The 21,155-nt window shown below is 36.2% G+C and overlaps 3 protein-coding genes across 4 annotated transcripts; 2 read left to right on the top strand and 1 right to left on the bottom strand.

The window, feature by feature from the left end:
* Positions 1-14,648: 14,648 nt before the first annotated feature.
* On the top strand, positions 14,649-15,915 carry LOC149385125 (uncharacterized). The gene is made up of 2 exons (XM_089627031.1): positions 14,649-15,136; positions 15,240-15,915. Exons 1-2 carry the CDS (start codon positions 14,697-14,699, stop codon positions 15,460-15,462), a joined length of 663 nt encoding a protein of 220 aa, XP_089483157.1. The 5' UTR covers positions 14,649-14,696; the 3' UTR covers positions 15,463-15,915.
* Positions 15,916-17,300: 1,385 nt separating this feature from the next.
* Positions 17,301-19,729, top strand: LOC149385124 (Calcium-binding EF hand family protein). Its single transcript, XM_089624887.1, has 4 exons — positions 17,301-17,494; positions 17,784-17,913; positions 18,002-18,074; positions 19,288-19,729. The coding sequence occupies exons 1-4, from the start codon at positions 17,467-17,469 to the stop codon at positions 19,558-19,560; spliced, it is 504 nt and encodes a 167-aa protein (XP_089481013.1). The 5' UTR covers positions 17,301-17,466; the 3' UTR covers positions 19,561-19,729.
* A 491-nt stretch (positions 19,730-20,220) lies between these two features.
* On the bottom strand, positions 20,221-21,145 carry LOC149385123 (Prefoldin chaperone subunit family protein). Of its 2 annotated transcripts, none has more exons than XM_089626789.1 (4): positions 20,970-21,145; positions 20,645-20,799; positions 20,477-20,546; positions 20,221-20,375 (listed from the first exon to the last, which is right to left on the bottom strand). In XM_089626789.1, exons 2-4 carry the CDS (start codon positions 20,783-20,785, stop codon positions 20,329-20,331), a joined length of 258 nt encoding a protein of 85 aa, XP_089482915.1. In that variant the 5' UTR covers positions 20,786-20,799; positions 20,970-21,145; the 3' UTR covers positions 20,221-20,328. The 2 variants fall into 2 exon arrangements, with proteins under 2 accessions (XP_089482915.1, XP_089482916.1); XM_089626790.1 differs by having other exon boundaries at positions 20,645-20,811; positions 20,970-21,143.
* Between the last annotated feature and the right edge of the window lie 10 nt (positions 21,146-21,155).

The following is a 21,155-nucleotide window of genomic DNA, read 5'->3' as shown; positions in this document are numbered from 1 at the left end:
GTTTCATTTTGGCTATTTTGCTACACTGCCCTTGATTGCTTTGTTTTCAATTGGTTTGCAATTTACTTCTCTATTTATAATATCTGAGAGTTGATATAACTCAACTACACAAATCATGTGGGACTTTCTTACAGTTCTCATTTTGTTCAAGTATTTAATTAACATTCAACAATTAGACTACACAAAACACTCGTCTAAATCTGTAACATACATATATAATATAATAAAATATCATTAAAAACAATAGGCATACAGTCATTAAGCTAACTAATGGTTCAATCTACACATTACGAACATAATATAATATAATAAAGAGTCCAGTGCCTATCTTGCCATATGTAACGTTAGAAATTTTGAAATAGCCAACGTTTCGTTAATTTTTTGTAAATAGTCACGTAAATATATTTACGCTATAAAAATAACAAAAAATGCAGAGTAAATTTATAGTAAATATGATCTTTTACGAAATATTTATAACAGTTTTTGGCTATTTACAAAAAAATTACAAAACGTTGGCTAAAGCGCAAACACTTGTAAATTTTTGTTTCTTTTGTCTACTACTTAATCCATTCATCCATTTTTTTCTCCAGACTACTACCAATCAAAACCTTAAAAGGTCTCCCGTAAAAAAAAAAAATTTTAAAAAAAGTTAAATAAATAGAGGGCTTAGAAGTTAAAATGCCGTGACAGATGACAGAAAAAAAGCCTGTTAAACCCCTTCTCCTAAAGTCCCGAGATTGGTCTTATTGTAGCTGAACTTTTGTTAAGTTGTTTTATAATAGCCCATTGTAACAATGTAATAGCTTATATAGAGGACACAAAAGGCGACACATAATTTGTTGCGGCGAACTTTCTCAAGGTGAAGGCACTTCTCACGATATTAACTTGCACGAGTTAATACCGTGGAGTTTCTGCAGCAAAAGATGTCTTGAGGAACCACTAGAAACTAACTTGTGAACTAAGTATGTCTTCTCATTGGTCCACATCAGCTTTACAAGAGTCTACACGGTGGATTGCGTAGCAGTGAAGCGAGAGATCAAGTGAGAGTCGGTTAGTTGTGTATTTAAGGACCTTTGAGTCATTGTAACTGTTACATTCTCTTGACGAGAGAAAATCCGTGATCTGAGAGAGAGAACAAGAGAGCTTGAGAGAACATTGAGTGATAGAGAGAGAAAGTTGCTCGGAGATTGTTTGTAAGCTTGGTCTTGTAACCAGATTTTGGTGGTTTCTCATAGTGGATCGTTTAGGACCTCTCACGCCCGAGCTGGAGTAGGATCACATTGATCCGAACCAGGATAATCGCTTGTGTCCTATTATTGTTTGCGTTCTGTTTGCTCTTCTGGTTTTTCCTCGATAATTTCCTTGATTGCTTGCGCAGGAAGTTTCGTGTGCGAGACTGAGTTTTGAATAATCGTTAAGTTCGTTGGTTTATTCGCTGGTTTTCTCTAACAAATTGGTATCAGAGCCTTTTCTCCGTGTAGAAACAGGTTGATCAACGCGTATCTCATCGACGATCAAGATCTTGAAACCCTAGCCTGAATCGAATCCCTGATCAAGATCCGACAATGGCGAGTTTCAAGACAGACTTCGATAAGTTCGATGGCAAGAACGACTTCGGATTATGGCAAATCAAAATGCAGGCACATCTCGGAAATTTAGGGCTCGATGAAGCGCTAAAGGAAGAATAAAAAATGTCAGAGTCTCTCAAATCTGATAAGAAGGAAGAAATCCTCAAGAAGGCAAAGAATGCGATAATCTTGAGCCTAAGCGATTAGATTCTCAGGAAGGTAGTGAAGGAGAAGACCGCATTTGACATGTGGGAAAAACTCAAGAGTTTGTACATGACAAAGTCTCTCCCTACCAGAATCTATCTGAAGCAGAAGTTTTATAGCTTCAAGATGGACGAGCAAAGATCAATCGATGACAATATCGATGAGTTCACACAACTGATCTCAAACCTGGAGAGTCTGAACGTCAAGATTGAGGATGAAGATCATGCTATCTTTCTTCTCAACTCTCTTCCTAAATCGTATGAGCAATTACGTGATACTTTGAAATATGGTAGAGATAAATTGTTTTTGGATGAGGTTATTTTTGCAGCTTACTCAAAGGAACAGGATCTGAAGTCACAAGTCAAACCCTCAAAGAATGAAGGTCTGAACGTGAGATGAAGATCAGAAAAGAAGGAAAAAGGGAAGAGAAGCAAGTCCAGATCCAAGTCAAGATCAAAGGACAAGAATGTATGTTGGCATTGCAACAAGGAAGGGCACTGGAGAAGAAACTGCCCTGACAGGAAAAAGGATCAAAAGGATCCAAATCAAACAAAGCCAAAGGAAGATTCAGCAAATCTTTCAAGTGGATTGCATGAAGCAGAAGTGCTAGCAGTCTCTGAAGAAGATCCAATGGAGCAGTGGATCTTGGACACAGGGTGCACCTTTCACATGACACCCAGAAGAGACTGGCTGTTTGACTTCGAGTCAAAGAAGACTGGAAAAGTACTCATGGGAAACAACTAATCCTGTGATGTTCATGGCATTGGCTGTATCAAGATTCAGCAAGATGATGGCTCTTGCAGAATTATCAAGGATGTGAGGTACATTCCAGATCTCAAAAGAAACTTACTTTCTCTTGGAGTGTTTGATGCTGCAGGTTATTCCTATAAGGCCCAAGGTGGATTCTTGAAGATCTTCAAGGGAATTCTGATGGCTCTAAAGGGCAGGCTAGAAAACGGTCTATACGTCCTTGAAGGCAGCACAGTTCTAGGTGAATCAGACACTGTCCAATCAACCTCAGAAGAGACAGAACTTTGGCACATGAGACTTGTTCACATGAGCCAAAGAGGGATACAAGAACTGTGCAAGCAGGGCCTCATCAGCATCAAGAAGATCAAAGAGTTGACCTTCTGTGAGACATGTGTTATAGGTAAGGCACACAGGTTGAGTTTCACAAAGGCAACTCACAACACAATAGGTACTCTGGATTATATTCATTCAGATTTATGGGGTTCACCTAACTCAGTCTATTTCAAAATGTCAATATTTTATCTCCTTTGTAGATGACTTTTCTAGGAAAGTTTGGATTTATTTTCTTAAAACAAAGGATGAAGCTTTTGACAATTTTGTTGCCTGGAAAACTCTTATTGAGAACCAGACAAGCAAAAAGGTCAAAAGGCTTAGAACATATAATGGACTTGAATTTTGTAATAGTGAGTTTGATAACTTTTGTGTAAGAAATGGTATAGCCAGGAAACACACATGCGCATACACTCCTCAACATAATGGGGTAGCTGAGAGGTTCAACAGAACAATCATGGATAAAGTGAGATGTATGCTCTCAGAATCAGGGTCGAGTCAGAAATTCTGGGCTGAAGCAGCTTCAACAGCATGTTCACAATCTGTCTTCGTCTTGAACGTCTTGATGAAGGACTCGAGGATGACACCTTAGTATTCTGAAACGTAATCTCCGAGGCGAATAAGAAAGATGAGTGGGCACAGTCTTTATCTCACTAGATCACGAAACTAGGTGTTTCGAGATCTCGCTCTTATTTTACTAAGAATGGAAACGAATTTTCCGAGGGGAAGAGAAGTGAAGTGCTCGGCCAAGGTAGGCTAGAGAGCACGGAATTTTCACCAAAAATTGCTTATTTTTGCCTTCTCATGAACCCCTATTTATAGTAGTAAAATGAGATATTCATGGAATCTTCCAGAATATTTTATTTCCTTTTATTGTGTTCACACTAGAGGATTTAATCTAGGCCTTTGGATCTCAACAAGTGAATCATACTTTTTCTCTCATCCATCATATCAATATCTATGGGATATTTAAATAGAGAATAATTTATTTAGTGAGATAATAAAGGAGAATATATTATTCTCCTAAATTTTCTCCTAAATATTCTCCTAAATATTCTCCTAAATACTCTCCTTTAAATAAGGAGAAAATATAGGAAAATATCTTATATTACTCTCTCTCCTTTATTTAAACAACTAAAGAGAAAATATTGGTAAATACCAATATTATGAAATTCGAATTTTAGGCACACGGCCAAGGGGATTTTGCGCAAACCCTAGTGCCAAAATTCCCAAATTCGACTTTTCATGTGTGCAAGGCCCAATTGCTTAAAACCCAATTAATTATTTATTTACTTGGTCCAACAATAAACAAATAATTAATAATTGTTTATTTACTTGATCAAACAATAAATAAACAATTCTACCATAAATATTTATTTAATTCTGCGAATACCCGTTTTCCAGAATTAATGCTGTCAATCACAATTACAGCAAGTGAGATTAATAATGATAGACATCATTATACGAAAGTTCTTATCCGCCTTTATCAGAGCCGAATCGGGGACTATGGACCTAGTAATAGGAGCTTAACAAATCCGATGAAAAACACGAAATAGTCCTTTCTCTTTTGTCCATCGATTCGTCTACTCTTGGTCAAATACTTCACCTTGTAAGCCAAGACTGAACTCTCCTTTATACTAGAATTATATTTACTCATCGTGACGAGTGTCCACTGATATAGTCAGTTCGTGATCAAGATCATCCAGGTTCAACCCGTGTCAAGAGAAGTCAATTTATCCGTTATACTTCTCTTGATACATATCAGCCCTAAGCATTGTTGCTTCCCCAGCGAAAGATTCTTTCGAACATTACTTACTTCGAAAGTGCTAGCAATCTATCGGTTCTGGAATCAACCCTTAGGTGAGTGAACATTAACCTTCTTTCAGGAAGGCTGGATTCCGTATCTGTAAATCATTTCCCACTCGAATCATGCTCTGAGAAAACTCCCAAGACATAAGCTGTGATTAGCATGAATAGCCTTTTAGCGAATGAGTCAAAGAGCCCAGTAACATAACCCAGTGTCCATGATCACTTCAGGATTTAGATCAAGTCTCACTGTGACCATCATAGTGGCCTCGGTTAGTGTGTCGTAACGGTCCTTAAACGACACATCTACACCAAGACCTGTCCAGGTCGTACACTTACCACAAGTGTAGAATGCTCCCACATAGTGATCAGCCTTCACCCATGTGTTCCACATATATGACTTTAGATATAGCTTTCCAGGCGTATATCAGTCATCGATCATGTTTTAGCACACCGCCCGAACTCAGGTGCCCAGCACGTGACTCAGTTAGATACGGAGGCTATGGAAGATAGTTGTTATTGATTCTAATTGTTTAGAACTCAACCCACTAATCATATAATGCTAATAAAGTAATCTTATTATCGAATTTAGTAATCATTTATTCATTATCTTCAAGTGGGCAATATTCCTAACATCAAGCAGTCACCAAGACAGTGGTACCTGAGATTTGATGATTTCATGAACAAGCAAGGTTTCTCTAGAAGTAAACATGACAACTGTGTGTACTTCACCAAGCTGAAGACTAAATAGTACATGTATCTACTGATCTATGTAGATGACATGTTGATAGCATGCAAAAACATATATGAAGTTATGAAGATGAAGGCTCAGCTCAATGCTGAATTTGAGATGAAGGACCTTGGACCAGCTTCAAGAATTTTAGGTATGGACATCACAAGGAACATGAAGGAGAGATGGCTAACTCTTTCACAGAGCAACTATCTCAGAAAACTTGTGGACCTGTTTGGCCTCAGTGAAGCCAAGAGTGTGTCAGTACCTATTGGAGCACATTTCAAGCTCAGATCAGTTACAGATGAAGAAGAAGCTTCAGAAGCAAGGTACATGAAGAATGTCCCTTATTCAAGCTGTGTTGGAAGCTGCATGTATGATATGATCAGCACTCGGCCATACATTGCTCAAGGAGTGAGTCTAATCAGTAGATTTATGAGTAAACTTGGAAAGCAACACTAGGATGCATCTAAATGGCTTGTCAGGTACATCAAGGGAAGTTGGATTTGAAAATGATCTTCAAGGGCTCAGAGAATCAAAGCTTCACTGTCACTGGATACTGTGACTCAGACTATGCCAGTGATCTTGACAAGAGAAGGTCACTATCTGGCTATGTTTTTACAGTGGGGAGGGGGGGACACTGTAAGTTGGAAAGCTTCCTTGCAACATGTGGTTGCTCTCTCAACCACAGAAGCTTAATACATAGCTCTTACTGAGGCTATTAAGGAAGCAATGTGGCTGAAAGGTTTTGTAAAAGAGCTTGGCTGGGTGAATGAAGAGACCTCAGTGTATTGTGACTCTCAAAGTGCTATCCATCTGTCTAAAAACAGTGTGCACCACGAGAGGACCAAACACATTGATGTGCGGCTACATTTCATCAAGGAGATCATCAACAGCGAGCAAGTCAGAGTCAAGAAGATAGGAACTAAGGTGAATCCTGCAGATATCTTCACAAAACCGGTACCAGTCAGCAAGTTCAAATCCGCATTGGACTTGCTGAGACTGGTCAAGGCCTGAAGACTCGAAGGAAGGGCGTGAGAGAGGAAGATTCCAAGCTGATCAGTATGACAAGACAAGGTGGAGATTTGTGAACTAAGTATGTCTTCTCATTGGTCCACATCAACTTTACAAGAGGCTACACGGTGGATTGCGTAGCAGTGAAGCGAGAGATCAAGTGAGAGTCGGTTAGTTGTGTATTTAAGGACCTTTGAGTCATTGTAACTGTTACATTCGCTTGACGAGAGAAAATCCGTGATCTGAGAGAGAAAACAAGAGAGCTTGAGAGAACACTGAGTGATAGAGAGAGAAAGTTGCTCGGAGATTGTTTGTAAGCTTGGTCTTGTAACCGGATTTTGGTGGTTTCTCATAGTGGATCGTTTAGGGCCTCTCACGCCGGAGCTGGAGTAGGATCACATTGATCCGAACCAGGATAATCGCTTGAGTCCTATTATTGTTTGCGTTCTGTTTGCTCTTCTGGTTTTTCCTCGATAATTTCCTTGATTACTTGCGCAAGAAGTTTCGTGTGCGAGACTGAGTTTTTGAATAATCGTTAATTCCTTGGTTTATTCGGTGGTTTTCTCTAACATAACTCATCAGATGAATGAGAGGTTTGAAAATGAAAAAGAGCTAGGTACTGTACCGAAGGACTTAGATAGATGGAGCAGAAGAAGACAATGGTGATGCTTACTCCTAATTTCGCCTCATTATTTTTTCTTCTCAATCGGTTCCACTTATTTGGGTGTGACTTTCTCTTCCTTTGTCTTTCATTTCCACTATTTATTTGGGAGTGAAATGGATGGAGTTAATAATAGGGTTTAAAATTTGTGAACTTAATCCATGTTTTCCTTTGAGTCAAAATTTTCCTCCAAAATAATTCAAAATTCCCGCCATTTTTTTTTTTTGTAAATATGAATTCAAAAGTTATGTTCGTTGTTATATAAAAAGAGGCTACATATTAATTGGCTTAGTTAGTGGAAAAAACTAGATATACAAATTGATTTAGTAATAGAAAATAAATTGAAAATACCGTTTCATATTTCTTGTTTAGAGTTTAGACCAAATTTTCATTTGATGACAATGAGGCTACATGATTCAAATGCTATGGTTTTTGAAGTCAATTGATTATGACTCTTTAAATTAAATAAAATTGAATTTCATTCTCTAAAATTGAATAAAATTTATAATAAATTTTTAAATTTATATAACATTTGATGCTAAACTATATTACATTTACATTTGATATAATAATCATGCATCAAAATAGATAAAAATATATTAATTATTGTCACAACTAATTGACAATTTTGGTGTATCTATCATTTGGCTACGTGCAACCACAAGATCCGATCCTTGGTCTAACCGCTGACGCTCACTAATGTTGATAAAAAAAAGAGCAATAACACAATCTTCTAAAAAAATAAACAATAAACTAAATACATGATACAAGATAAATATAAACTCGTTAATAAAATAAGAGTCTTTCTCGAAGACTAATTAATATTTAGTCATGGCAGAGTTTGTAATTTTGTTTTCCGACTGTTTAATAAAAAAAACGGTGTGATGTAGCTAAATAGTCAATTTAAAGTTATGAATTTGTAAAATAGCCAAAGTTTGTCTTAATTTAGTGAAATAGTAAAAATGTGCAGTAATCTGGTTTCAAATTTTTTTTATTTTCTTTAAGAGTAATTTTTTTGAAAATGATAAATTGTTTATAATAATCGTTAAAAAATTTAATATTAGCTGTCAAAAAAATTTTGAAAACGTAAATTTAGTTATTTTGCTGAAAAGTTGAAATTTTGACTATTTTTCTAATAAATAAGTTTCAAATGATTATTTTGTACAATTTAATGGTATACGGCTTATAAAAAAAAGCTATAATTGTCTTAACTATTTTGGCATTTGTGCTGCTTTCAGAATTGCTTTTAAAAAGTACTGTCAGAAAAAGTGATGTCAGATAAAGTAATGTACAGTTTGGTTAATCAAAATCCAAAGCAGTTGATTTTCTAAAAAGTTACTGTTTAGTGTTTGGTAAACAGTTTTATTTAATTAGCTTCTAATGTCAAAAAAGACTAAAGTAAATCTAAATAATATTAGGTAAATCTCAATATTAATATAAATAGAAAAAATAAATAATTTAAATAATTTAATAATTTTTAAATAATATAAACTAAAATCTCATCTGTCTAGAAAAAAATATCATTAAACGAATAAAAATTACCGTCCACCTTCAACTTCTTTAACGCACAACTCACAAAATAAATTGAGAGTCTGCGCGTCCCAAACCGCTTTCACTCTTGATTTAATATTCTTATTTTCTACTTGGTTGTGGTTGTTTTGGCTATCCATCTAAAGCCAAAATAATACATGTAAATTTTAATTATAATATTTTATCAAATCAATTCAAGTTTCAGCAACTAAAACGTACACATCTTATATACATATTAAAATAATAATACATAGTAATGTTACCACAGCAAAAAAAACCCCTCCATAAACACATCCATACGTTATCACATAAAATAATATATTAAAATAATATAAATGACATGTATTGTTTGAAATAATATATGACTACTTAGGTTTGTATCAATTTTAATACATGTACTGTTTAATGTGTAGAATATGAGTAAATTTTTTAAAATATGTTTATACTGTTTATAGTAGTGTAAAAACCATGAAGATAGTCGCCATATTTTGTTATATACATGGTTGTTTATATGATAATTCTCTTTAAATAACGATTCCTCATATTATATTATTAGTAGATTATTATTTTAAAATATCTTATTGTTATCAATATAGCTATATACAGAATTTCATCCTAAATTTATATGGGCTTTGAAAGCTAACTTGACTTTCATCGGTAGTATATTTTGTTATTATAAGTTGTGAGGAAGCAGCAAAACGTAACCCAACCGCGAGCTTTTAATGGAACAGTTATCAATAGCAACCTAAGTAATTTCAAACAGTACAAGCGCAGCAATGTACGACTAACCCTTAGAATCCTATTGACTACGTACAATAAAATAATATATTAAAATATGTCATTTATGAGCCTATCTAAAACTATGTGTTATAATATCAGGCTTGTATAATAAAATATGTGTTTTGTATTGTCTACGTCTGAAAGCAATTGAAAGCAAAACATGTGACTGATTGAAAACAATTGAAAGCAAAGAAAAACAACGTGGAAACTAGCAGAGAATTGTAAACATGGATGTAACTACAGATAAATAATATAAAAATCACATACCTTTTGATTTTTTTTTTGTTGTTGCAGAGAATTGTGAGAAGAGTTGCAGAAAGAAACCAAGTTACGGAAAGAAATCCCAAAAATAAAAGTTACGGAAAGAAAAATAAATAGTAGGTGGAGAGAGAAACTAATCTCTACAAAAGTGGCTTTTAGAAAAAGTATCAAATATCTGCTTTTAAAATTTGCCTATAAAAAAACTAGGCTTGTGCACGGTCCGGTCCGGTCCAAAACCGGCCAAAAAATCGGACCGGACCGTTCAAAACGGTTCAAAAAAACACGAACCGGACCGGACCAAAAAACTGAAAAAACCGGACCGGAGCGGACTGTTTTGAATCGTGTAGACTGGACCGGACTGTTTTGAACCGTTTGGACCGTTTTGAACCGTTTAGACCGGACCGGACCGGACCGTTTTGGACAGTTTGGACCGTTTTGAACCGTTTTACATAATTAAAATTAAAAAAAACCATTAATTTTCCACCAAAACAAAAACATATAGTCATGTATGTGAGGGAAATACATGCACAAATGTCTAATTTGGCTAATTAGACATTAATTTATTTATTTTTATTTTTTAATTTTTTAAATAAACCGGTCCGGTCCGGTTTAACGATTTTTTTTTAAAAAAAAACCGGACCGGACCGTTTGAAGAGACCGGACCGGGGAAAAAAAACCGTTTTAAACCGGATCGGCGGTCTAAAAATCACCGGTACGGTCCGGTTTACAGTTTTTACGGTTTTTTTGCGCCGCCCTAAAAAAACCAGAACTTTTTATTAAAGTGTTTTTATTTTAATTTACCAAATATAAAAATTGACTTAAAGTTCTAAAAAAAAAAGCAAAAACACCTAAAAATAAGCAAAGCAAAACGCACCTCCTTAAAGTTAACAAAGGGTAACAAGTCCGACTAATCCAACCAGTCAGATCCGAACCAGAATAAAACCCCCTAAGATTTTATTTTCCCTCATTCATTATAATAATTGTGATCGATCGCACGGAAGACGAAAGTCGAGCAATTTTGAGTTCTTCTATTTAATCGTACTCTCGAAATCCAGGTTTGCGTTTTTGGGTTTTGAACTCTGACTTCTGAGTCGATCATTGTATAATTGTAGTGTTGTTTTGTTTACCTACTGTTGCTGCGTTGTAATTAACACATGATGTAACCTAATGGACTCAAGATCGATTCTTAATTAAGCATTTTTAAGTGTTAACCGGCAGAGTCCCCGATAGACCAGTACGGGTCCATCGATTCATTACTATGCCGCCACAAGTCCTACACCTATTCCCCCAAAGGTTTCTCTCTAGGCCCTTTTTCTAAACTCTTTTTCTCTCTAACTCTCTCTCGGACCTTCTCCGTTGCACCACCACCTCGCCACCACTACCCACCGCCACCACCACAACCCACCACCATAACCCACCACCACAGTCTCTACGCCGCCACCACAGCCTCCCTTTCACCACCATAGCCCTCTAGCCGACCAACCCCAACGCAGGGCCACTCACCCCTGCCTTCTAAACCCCACAACCCCTCCGAGACCCAGGCTGCCCTAACCTTATCCCTAACTATATTTTGTATTCACTGCCACAAATCCCCGCCGTCCGTCCGACCTCGCAACCCAGTGGCATCGTCTCATAACCATATAGCCTCCCTGTAGCCTCTTCTCGCATCACCTCACCGCCTCCAAACTCGACGCTTCCGAATTATTAGCTAGTCACATATTCTCGGTTAGAGGGTAATAAGGATCCATTCGGAATGACAATTTAACGAGCAAATGTTGATCCTCTAATTAGATTACAGTTTCATTTGAATCATTTAGATTTAAAGCATGAACCATGACACCTATTGATGTGGATGTGGCCCTGAGCGACCGTCGTGTGCAAGTTCGTCATGTTCGACAATTTCGTAGTCATCGCCAAGTTTGGTAAAAATCTCAGCATCTCCTTTATAACATTGCTCTATTTTGACCAAAAATAAAAACATTAGAAAAACAAGTGATTTTGTGAGCCCCTCTCCGGTGAACCAATGAGCCTCCTCTCCATCATTGATCGCAGCCATTCTTCTTTGGAAAACAGGTGAATTTGTGACTTTGAATCTCTCACCCAAGCCTCTTTGAATGGGTTGAATGTTCTATCAAGACTCAAAAAAGAATCTGATGCACCTAAGAAGGTTTGTTGAATCTCCTTGTCGCGACTCTGCAATGACCTTTTGATGCACCAAAATGGGTGAAGAAGACGAAGGAGATCAGGCCAAAAATTTACTAAACCGTTTCAATGTATTCCTCTCAATTGTTTAGTCTATCTTCTCACAGCATCTCGTCTCTTTAATTTTTGAAATTTGTAATTTACTATGCCATTCCAAACAACACGTTTGGGATATAACCAACGTTTGGAAATTTATTAAAAAAATAGCCAAACAGATGAGGTGACACTTGAATAAGTCATTTAAATTTTTCATTTTGTCCTTCCAGCCTTTTTTTTATTGCTAACTCTTTCTCTCTCATACAATTTTTTTTCTAATCAAAACTTCAAATGTCCATATCTTCCTCATATGAACTAAAAAATTGGGTGATTCCAAATCATACGGATTCGTGGCGCGGAGAGCTTCAAAAATAGATCTATTGTGTTTGATGAAAAATCATGTCTACTATTGTAGAATTTCATCGGAATTCACCATTGGTATATTAATTGTCATTAATTGTTGAGTTCTTTTAAATTATTTACATTTTTTTAATTATAACATGTTTAATATAATGATATTTAAGTCAAATATAATTATTATTCACTATTTCTTAAGCGTTTGTAAACGTTGGCTACATCTCAATTTTATAGTTTAGTTTTGACTACAAATCTACAACGCCCTTCATTTTATAATAAATATTTTTTTGGTAATTTTATTGTTATTTATATTTTAATTGTATTGTATGATTATAATTTGTCCATATTTAAAAGTCGCATGACAACTACATGACCTAATTTCCGGCTATTTTAACGTCAAATGCAACATGTGAAACTTTGACTGCAAAAAAGATTGAAACGGCAATTTTGTAGTCAGATGTTCAACTTGTTAAAGTGATCATGGTTGAGGAGCCAAAACTGTCATTAAAAAAAAATAAAAAAGGAAGATATATTTTTAGCTTAAACGTAAAATTTTAATTAAATGAGGAAGGATTATTTTATGAAAAGAAATTCATTGTGTCGTTTGTAGGCATGTGCACAGTCCGGTCCGGTCCAAAATCGGCCAAAAAACCAGACCGGACCGGAGCAAAAAACTGTACAAACCGGACCGGACCGGACCGTTTTGAATTTTTTAAACCGGACCGGACCGTTTTGAACCGTTTGAATCGTTTAGACCGGACCGTTCTAGACCGTTTTAGACCGTTTTGAACCGTTTTATATAATTAAAAAAAACATTACATTTTTCACCAAAACAAAAACATATAGTCATGTACGGGAGGTAAATAAATGGAGAAATATCTAATTTGGCTAATTGGATATTAATTTTTGTTTTTTGTTTTTTTATACATAAACCGGTCTTGTCCGGTTTAACGGGTTTTATAAAAAAAACTGGACCGGACCGTTTGCAATGGCTAGACCGGACCGGAAGGAAAAAAAACCGTTTTAAACCGGACCGGAGGTCTAAAAATCACTGATCCGGTCCGATTTACGGTTTTTTGCGCCGCCTTATCGTTTGGTAGGGAAGAGGGGGGAACGAGAAAATTAGGCGAGATTGATTTTCAGTGGGACTCACAAAAAATGATCCATTTCAATTTGGCGGGATTGAGAAAAATGAAAACAAAAAATTAGAGTAAATTACACATAATATTTAATACTATAGATATTGTACAAAGCAAATAACTATTTAATAATTTTAGTATACAAAACACCAATCATGACTCTCGATTTTAATTTATATCAAACTTATGGATTCTAATTTTCCTTCACACTATACCAAACAATTTATTAAAAATTCATAATAACCGCTTTTCTTTTGTCGAACATGTAGTACTCTTGATGGTACTTCATTTTTAACTTGCCAAGCCCTTGTTTGCTCACTAAGCTTGGAGGCTCGTTCAATTCCCGGATTGCTTGGTGGAGTGGATTTTCAAAGCTAAATACTTTGCTCGTTCATCCGTCCTTGATCTCTGGTGGGACCCACAGTTTTATTTCCTACACCCATTAAAACCAAAGATTAAAATCTCGTAATCTGCACAATCGCGGTAGCGAAATACATAACTCATTTTTGGGCTGATATCAAGCCAGATTTCATAATTTTTTTTATTTATCAAAAACAACGTTTAAACTTTATTGGGCTTATAATTTTCAGAAGCCCAACAATCATTGATTGCTTTGTCTTCAATTGGTTTGCAATTTACTTCTCTATTTATAATATCTGAGAGTTGATATAACTCAACTACACAAATCATGTGGGACTTTCTTACAGTTCTCATTTTGTTCAAGTATTTAATTAACATTCAACAATTAGACTACACAAAACACTCGTCTAAATCTGCAACATACATATATAATATAATAAAATATCATTAAAAACAATAGGCATACAGTCATTAAGCTAACTAATGGTCCAATCTACACATTACGAACATAATATAATATAATAAAGAGTCCAGTGTCTATCTTGCCATATGTAACGTTAGAAATTTTGAAATAACCAACGTTTCGTTAATTTTTTGTAAATAGTCACGTAAATATATTTACGCTATAAAAATAACAAAAAATGCAGAGTAAATTTATAGTAAATATGATCTTTTACGAAATATTTATAACAGTTTTTAGCTATTTACAAAAAAATTACAAAACGTTGGCTAAAGCACAAACACTTGTAAATTTTTGTTTCTTTTGTCTACTACTTAATCCACTCATCCATTTTTTTTCATCAGACTACTACCAATCAAAGCCTTAAAAGGTCTCCCGTAAAAAAAAAAATTAAAAAAAAAATTAAATAAATAGAGGGCTATCCTAAAAGTTAAAATGCCGTGACAGATGACAGAAAAAAAGCCTGTGAAACCCCTTCTCCTAAAGTCCCGAGATTGCAGTGACGACAATGAAATCTGTTAAACGACAGTTCGAACTCCTCCGTTCCACTTCCCGGTACTCTTCTTCGTCTCCTCACCGACCATTAACGAAAAACCAGTTGGCCCGAACGAATTTCCTGATCCCGCGGCTGTGCCTCGCCGACCGCGTGAAAGTCGCCGCCAAACTGGCCATCACGGCGCTCCTCACCAACCCGCCGCCGGGCTCAGTGTCCCTGTCGCCTCTCCTCGACCGCCTCGCCTCCAAGCCCGGCACCGAGCGCTCCCTCTCCTTCCTCGCCCGCCTCCGCCGCCGCCACGTCACCCCCATCGCCGCCGTCCTCGCCGCCTCCTACTTCAACAAATCCCGCCCCACCGACGCCCTCACGCTTTTCAACTGGCTCGCCACGCCTAACTCGCCCTTCTCCCTTGACGCTAAACTCGCCGGGGTTTTCATTACCGGGTTTTCCAGGTTCGTCAATGCTAGTTTTTATTTTTTTGTTGGAACAGTAAAGATGTTGAGTACTCAATTCTGCTCAATGGTGGCTTTAGTCATTTGCGTGTGTGTGTGGCAGAAATGAGATGGTGTTTGAGAGTTTGAAGGTGTTGAGAGCGGTGATGATGGCTGGCTCCTATGAGGACTTTCGATGCAGCGATACTGGGAAGTTGGTCTATAGAGCTTTGTTGAGGGAAGCGAGGGTTCGAGAGGCAGAGGATTTGAGAGAAGCTTTGGAGGGTAATGAAGCGAAGAACGTGTTGTTGTTGATTGATCGGATCATTGAGGATTGGACTGTGTAAAGTGCAAATATGTTTCTTTTCTTGTCTTTCTTATACATCACAATGAGCTCTGGAACTGTTTGACCTCTGTGTTCTGATGGTCACTCAAATCGAATCCTCGTGAAGCTTTTAGGAGATAGGTCTTGTTGTAGCTGAACTTTTGATAAGTTGTTTTATAATAGCTCATTGTAACAATGTAATAGCTTATATAGAGGACACAAAAGGCGACACATAATTTGTTGCGGCGAACTTTCTCAAGGTGAAGGCACTTCTCACGATATTAACTTGCACGAGTTAATACCGTGGAGTTTCTGCAGCAAAAGATGTCTTGGTCTAGATGGTGTTGTAAATGCAAGTTTGTTTCTTGGAGCATTGATATGTTTTTATTCGCAGTTGAGATTTCGGGGCACTTTTGTTTCGAGATGATAATAAGAGGCCCTAGATCAGTTTGGAAGAAGTTATCACAGTTTTGGACTTCCAATGTGCTCATAAAACAGTGACACCATCAGAGATGGCGTAATGTTTTTTTTTTTTTTTTTTTTTTTTTTCTTTTATAAAACCACCGATGGAATTCGATCCGGGTTTGTGATCCAATGTGTCTGCCAGGGATGCAGGCCACATGAACGTTGGACAAAAATTGGCTACCCCATGACGAACCATTTTTTTGTTTTTTGCTATTTTCTCTTAATATTTTTGATAATTTTGATCCGAAATTTATCATATTTTCTAAAGGTTTGTGACTCTTATAAATTGTCGAAGTTAATGGTTTTCGTTTAATGTTTGAATTGTCAAAAAAGTTACTTGAATGTTGCTCGTGTTTAGTTAGGTTTGATCATCTTGGTTAGCTCATTACATTGTGGTCAACCTAAGACCAGGCCCGGCTAGAACCCTTCACTTTAGGTTTGCACTTGAGAAAATGCCCAAAACTTTAGAGATGGACCAAAAACCACACGTAATCGCATCAGTCTTGAGTTTGAGAGAAAGGATATAAAAAGGATAGAATAGGGGAAATTGAAAGTGTGTTTTTGTTAATGAGCACTGACAACACAGGGAGTGGACCCCATATTTTTCATGACCACTATGAAGCTGCTACGTTACCGTTGATACCGATTATTATTATTGTTTGTTAATTTATCTGGGACTGGATTCCTACAAAAACAATGAAAAAAAAAGACTAATACATTTGGTGATTTTACGAAATACCTTATGTAAAAGGTTTATCCAAGGTAAAAAGTCTCTTTGAAGATTTACTTGTGATGTTTTTCAGACGATAATATATTTGTCAGTAAAATTTGAAATCACGGCGCCATAACAATATAAAAGTTTACAATATAAAATGACGAAATTATATCCTAAAATAGATAACAGTGTCGCAAATCTCCCCACTAGCATTGATATTAACTATTGTATAAAAAAAAATCAAATCCAAATCAGTACCCTAACTTTCAAATTTCAATTTTGAAATAAAAATAACCTTAAATTAAAATTAAATAATAAAATTCATATATCCCAATAGATGACTTCATTTCCGTGTTCGAATTGCAACTCTGAATCCTCGATTCTCTGTTCGAATTTGTGACTTCGATAACTATCAACTGTCGATTTTTATCTATTTGTCTCTATCTGTGTTCTTCACGATTAAGAGACTATTGTTTGTTTTTTAGTTTTTAGAAAAATTACATATATGAGGCAAATGAATAAAGATAATTATTGTTTACATACAAATATTACAGTCAACGTTAATAAAAGATCAATAGAAAGAAGATTATAATTTCGTCATTTGAGTTAAATGAATTGTATAAACTCGATATTTTTACATTTCACTAAAATACAATATATATATATATATCGTCATTTTCTAATAAAAGTCGGACTCTGTAATAATGCCAAACCTTTACGCTATCTCTCTCTCCCCGTTTTTCTTCGTCTTTTAAACGACAAGAGTGACTCTCTCTCTCTCTCTCTCTCTCTCTCTCTCTCTCTCTTTGCGCGACCAATCCGCGGATCACCGATCGGCGATAAGCAATGGGACAGGTTCTGGACAGACTTCAAGGCACATAATCTTCATCTCTTGTTTTCATTTCCGTTTTCCTGCTTTCCTTTTTTTTTTTTTTTTTTTTTTCCTCTTCTTTTTAATTTTTTTATTTATTATTTTATGCTTTGTACAAGAGTTTGTGATCCTGATATTATCATATTATAAATGATTTTTACTTGTTAGGATTTTTTTTTTCTTCTTTGTCTTTGCTGAATCACCAACTAATAATACTGGTGCTCGTCAGATTCCGAATATTCAGCTATATGGTTTCAAAGTTTTATGTTGTTTTACTTTATTCCATGTGAAGGCAAGGAATGGAAGCAAAGGCAAATAAGGAAAATAAGTGATAAGGTTTTCGATCGCCTTCTGGATCACCAGACAAGCGAGGCTGGGTTGGCATTTGAAAAGCTATACATCGCTGTCCTTCTCGTGTACAAGTGAGATTACTGTACTCTCTTTCGTTTTCTTTCTCCATTTAGGAGCTAGGAAGTATTAAGTGTGGAGATGGAATGTTTAACTTTGCAGTGATATTAATAAGCATTTACCTGGGCCTCATTTTGACCCGCCATCCAAAGAAGAAGTCAGAGCGTTGATTCAGGTAAATCTTATAGCCCTGTAATGCGGCGCATAAAAATTCAAACGATGTTCATTCGAAGAATCGTTCTTTACTAAATCTGAGATTGAATCAACACCAAAGTCAATAAAAAATTGCCATATAATTTTAAGAGAAGGATTTGGCTTTTTGTTTCGACGATTGCCATGCACCCATAACTTATATGGAAGTTTGACGGTTTTAATCTACCATCGTAGAAAGGATTATTGATGTTGGTGGATAAGAGAATAGTCAAAGCCGATAATGTCAAGGTGTTGTTAGCTTTTGCTACACATTCTTATGAGAGTCAGAAGCTTAGAACGAACCGTCCCATTATGTATCCAAATAAATTACAGAGGCAGTAATTGGTTACTTAATGTTGGCTGGAATTGTCTCTGCACTTTCTTTCAATCCTATATCAAAGTCAAGGTTTTGTGCGGTTGTATCTTTGTTTTTATGAACCCATATAGACCCTGAAAAACCACACCACAAAAGAGTTTAACCCGGTAAGCAGTTTCAAAAATTATACCAAATAGTTGATGTATTCATTGCCAGGTTCTGGTAATGTAAGATATTTCAGAATATACTTCGACTATATCTTTCTGTTGACAGTTGAGTGAATGAGTAATTTGTAATCATTTCAAATTTGTTTAGGGGCGATTTAGAATAATTAGTAAAAATGTTAGTACATAGGGATTGAAATGAAGGGAAGTTGTGGAAATTGTATGAAAGTGCAGAGGAAGGAGAGGTCGAAATATAATCTTTACACTATATATTTCAACTATATGATACCAAAGCTCTTATTACTTGCTCTAGCTTGCTGTTTGTTTTTTTTAGTCTGGTATTAGTACGTTCATATCAGGAAATTACAGCAATGAAAGCTGGTAAAAAAAAAAAAAAAATAAGAAAAATGAACCCAGCTGTCACCAAGCATCCAATATCTCGTGGTATTGAATTTCGGTGGTTTTCAGTAATTTTGGAGAAGATCCAAAATACCGTGAAAGTTTACCAGAATTTTTTTTTCCTTCTGAAAATAATGAAATTTCCGTTGAAAATCGAATAAATTTGAGAAATTCCGATGAAATTGTCAAATCAGTATTTGAAATCTCCCTAGAATATCCGTTGGCATTTCCATAACAGTCCTATCATTCTCAACCGGCCCTTAAATCATTGGTTCTAATAATTGCTAATCATTGGTTCTAATAATTGCTATGTGTAGGAATGTGACATGAACCTGGACGGCGAACTCGACCGTGAAGAATTTGTGAAGTTCATAAAACAGCTAACAGCTGGAGCAATGTCGGTTGTGAGTCAGGGACTGATCATCACATTAGTGGTGGCTCCGACGGTGGCGGTGGCCACAAAGAGGGCCACTGAAGGCGTTCCCGGCGTCGGAAAGGTTGTCCAGAAAGTACCGACTTCAATCTATGCCTCCATTGTCACTCTCGCTATTGTGCTGATACAAAAATCACAGCTCGAGTCATCTGACTAAATCTGTGTATCACTATAGCATCTGTGGATTAAACGCCAGCACGCTGGACAATGTATAAATATGGTTTATATCCTGTTATATATTGATGTATATTCAAGCACCATACGATTTTCCTCAATACTGTATTCTGTATTATATATAATAATACGAAGACTTTGTTGCAAGTGCTGCTGATTTTCGCCAATATGCTGATTCTTTTTCTCCAGTTTTTAAGTTTACCTTCGGTCATTTCCATTAGCAATTTGAATTTTAATCAAATGGAAGTACTGGTAAATCGTAGACAACTCGCGTTTTAATCCCTGTTATTCTTTTTTATCTACTGATTCCCCGTCTTTATCCTCTCTCTCTCTCTCTCTATATATATATATATATATATATATATATATATATAACAAGTTACTAAGGTCTTAAAAAAGATTATGAAGGAGTATTTGGAGCCCAGAACCAGTAAAGCTTACAAAGCTGATTTGCAGTATTCCGGCGTGTTTCAACTCGTTCTGTTTAACAATTAGGTTTTCCTATGTTTATTATGTTTCGAATTCCTTCCCTGATTAGCTTTGAAGAATGATACAAAGTTGCTCAGACTAACATCGGAGGCTTAAAATTACATCTAACCCAAGTTCTTAAAAAAAAAAAAAAAAAAAAAACAGTAGAATCATAAAGAAAAATAAACCAGTAATGTGGCATAACGTGTGCGGTGCCTAATTCAAGTTTACACAGAAATGATTACAATAATAACATGCACAGAATCTTTTCCTGCGGTGGATATCAAGCATTCAGTTGCTTTAGACGAGATTTGGCCTGATCCAATAGTTCTGCCACAAACACCCACAATCACGAGAAAGTATATCAATATCTACTCACCTACATATTCAAAAAACGACAAAGACACAGTAGGGGGAGCGAAAGATATTACTTTGCTCGAACGCTGTTGCTTTCTGTGCGCTAGTTCGGAAATACAAGTTTCCGTTCTTTTGATACACACCCTATTCATTCATATAAGTGAACAAGTTATGATCAACTCACTGAAAGCGACACTGAGTGAAACAAAGAATCGAATTAGCATAATAAAATGATACAATACCCTGGAGGAAGAAAGAGAGCTAAGCTCGGCCAAAGCAGTTTCGTGGGATCTTATTCCCCTCACTACCTCCTCTTTCTGCCGTAAGTCGCCAATGGACTCTCTGCTGCTCGTTGCAGACGATTCAGCTGCAGAGGAAGCCATGGGTCTATTTCTCTCTGAAATTGAGAGTAAAACGACGAACGGATATGCTATATTAGAAGCCAATTGAATAAACAAACGCGTATCGACAGGCTTTTAATCCAAAAGCTCAAACGCAAGTTCATATTTCTGAGCTCAATTCATAATTTCCTAATTAAATATTGTCGAATCAGAAATTAGGGCTTACCTTTTTCTGGGTCGTCGAACCACAAGGATGTGATTCCGAGCCTGCGACTCAAATCGACCGCAACAGTTATCGTCGCTGCGGAATACGAATTGAGAGAAAGAGAGGAGAAGAAAAAAAGAAGCTTGGGTGTAATTCCAGTATGCGCTTTACAAGTTTGTTACAATAAGGAAGGGTAATTTTGTTGTT

The sequence above is a fragment of the Urtica dioica genome, chromosome 9 (genome assembly GCF_054948205.1).
Source record: "Urtica dioica subsp. dioica isolate 48M chromosome 9, U.dioica_male_clone48M_v1_H2, whole genome shotgun sequence".
Taxonomy (NCBI): Eukaryota; Viridiplantae; Streptophyta; class Magnoliopsida; order Rosales; family Urticaceae; genus Urtica; species Urtica dioica.
Note: the sequence above shows the minus strand (reverse complement) of the source record. Positions and strands in the feature narration are given on the sequence as shown.

What these genes read in the sequence shown, in the direction of transcription:
- LOC149385125 (XM_089627031.1), top strand. Translation starts at nt 14,697, where the DNA reads ATGAAATCTGTTAAACGACAGTTCGAACTCCTCCGTTCCACTTCCCGG. An exon ending in TTCATTACCGGGTTTTCCAG is followed by an intron (nt 15,137 to 15,239) that starts GTTCGTCAATGC and finishes TGTGTGTGGCAG; the next exon opens with AAATGAGATGGTGTTTGAGA.
- LOC149385124 (XM_089624887.1), top strand. Translation starts at nt 17,467, where the DNA reads ATGGGACAGGTTCTGGACAGACTTCAAG. An exon ending in GGTTCTGGACAGACTTCAAG is followed by an intron (nt 17,495 to 17,783) that starts GCACATAATCTT and finishes TTCCATGTGAAG; the next exon opens with GCAAGGAATGGAAGCAAAGG. An exon ending in AAGTCAGAGCGTTGATTCAG is followed by an intron (nt 18,075 to 19,287) that starts GTAAATCTTATA and finishes TGCTATGTGTAG; the next exon opens with GAATGTGACATGAACCTGGA.
- LOC149385123 (XM_089626789.1), bottom strand. Translation starts at nt 20,785, where the DNA reads ATGGCTTCCTCTGCAGCTGAATCGTCTGCAACGAGCAGCAGAGAGTCC. An exon ending in GCTCTCTTTCTTCCTCCAGG is followed by an intron (nt 20,547 to 20,644) that starts GTATTGTATCAT and finishes ATGAATGAATAG; the next exon opens with GGTGTGTATCAAAAGAACGG. An exon ending in AGCAACAGCGTTCGAGCAAA is followed by an intron (nt 20,376 to 20,476) that starts GTAATATCTTTC and finishes TGTTTGTGGCAG; the next exon opens with AACTATTGGATCAGGCCAAA.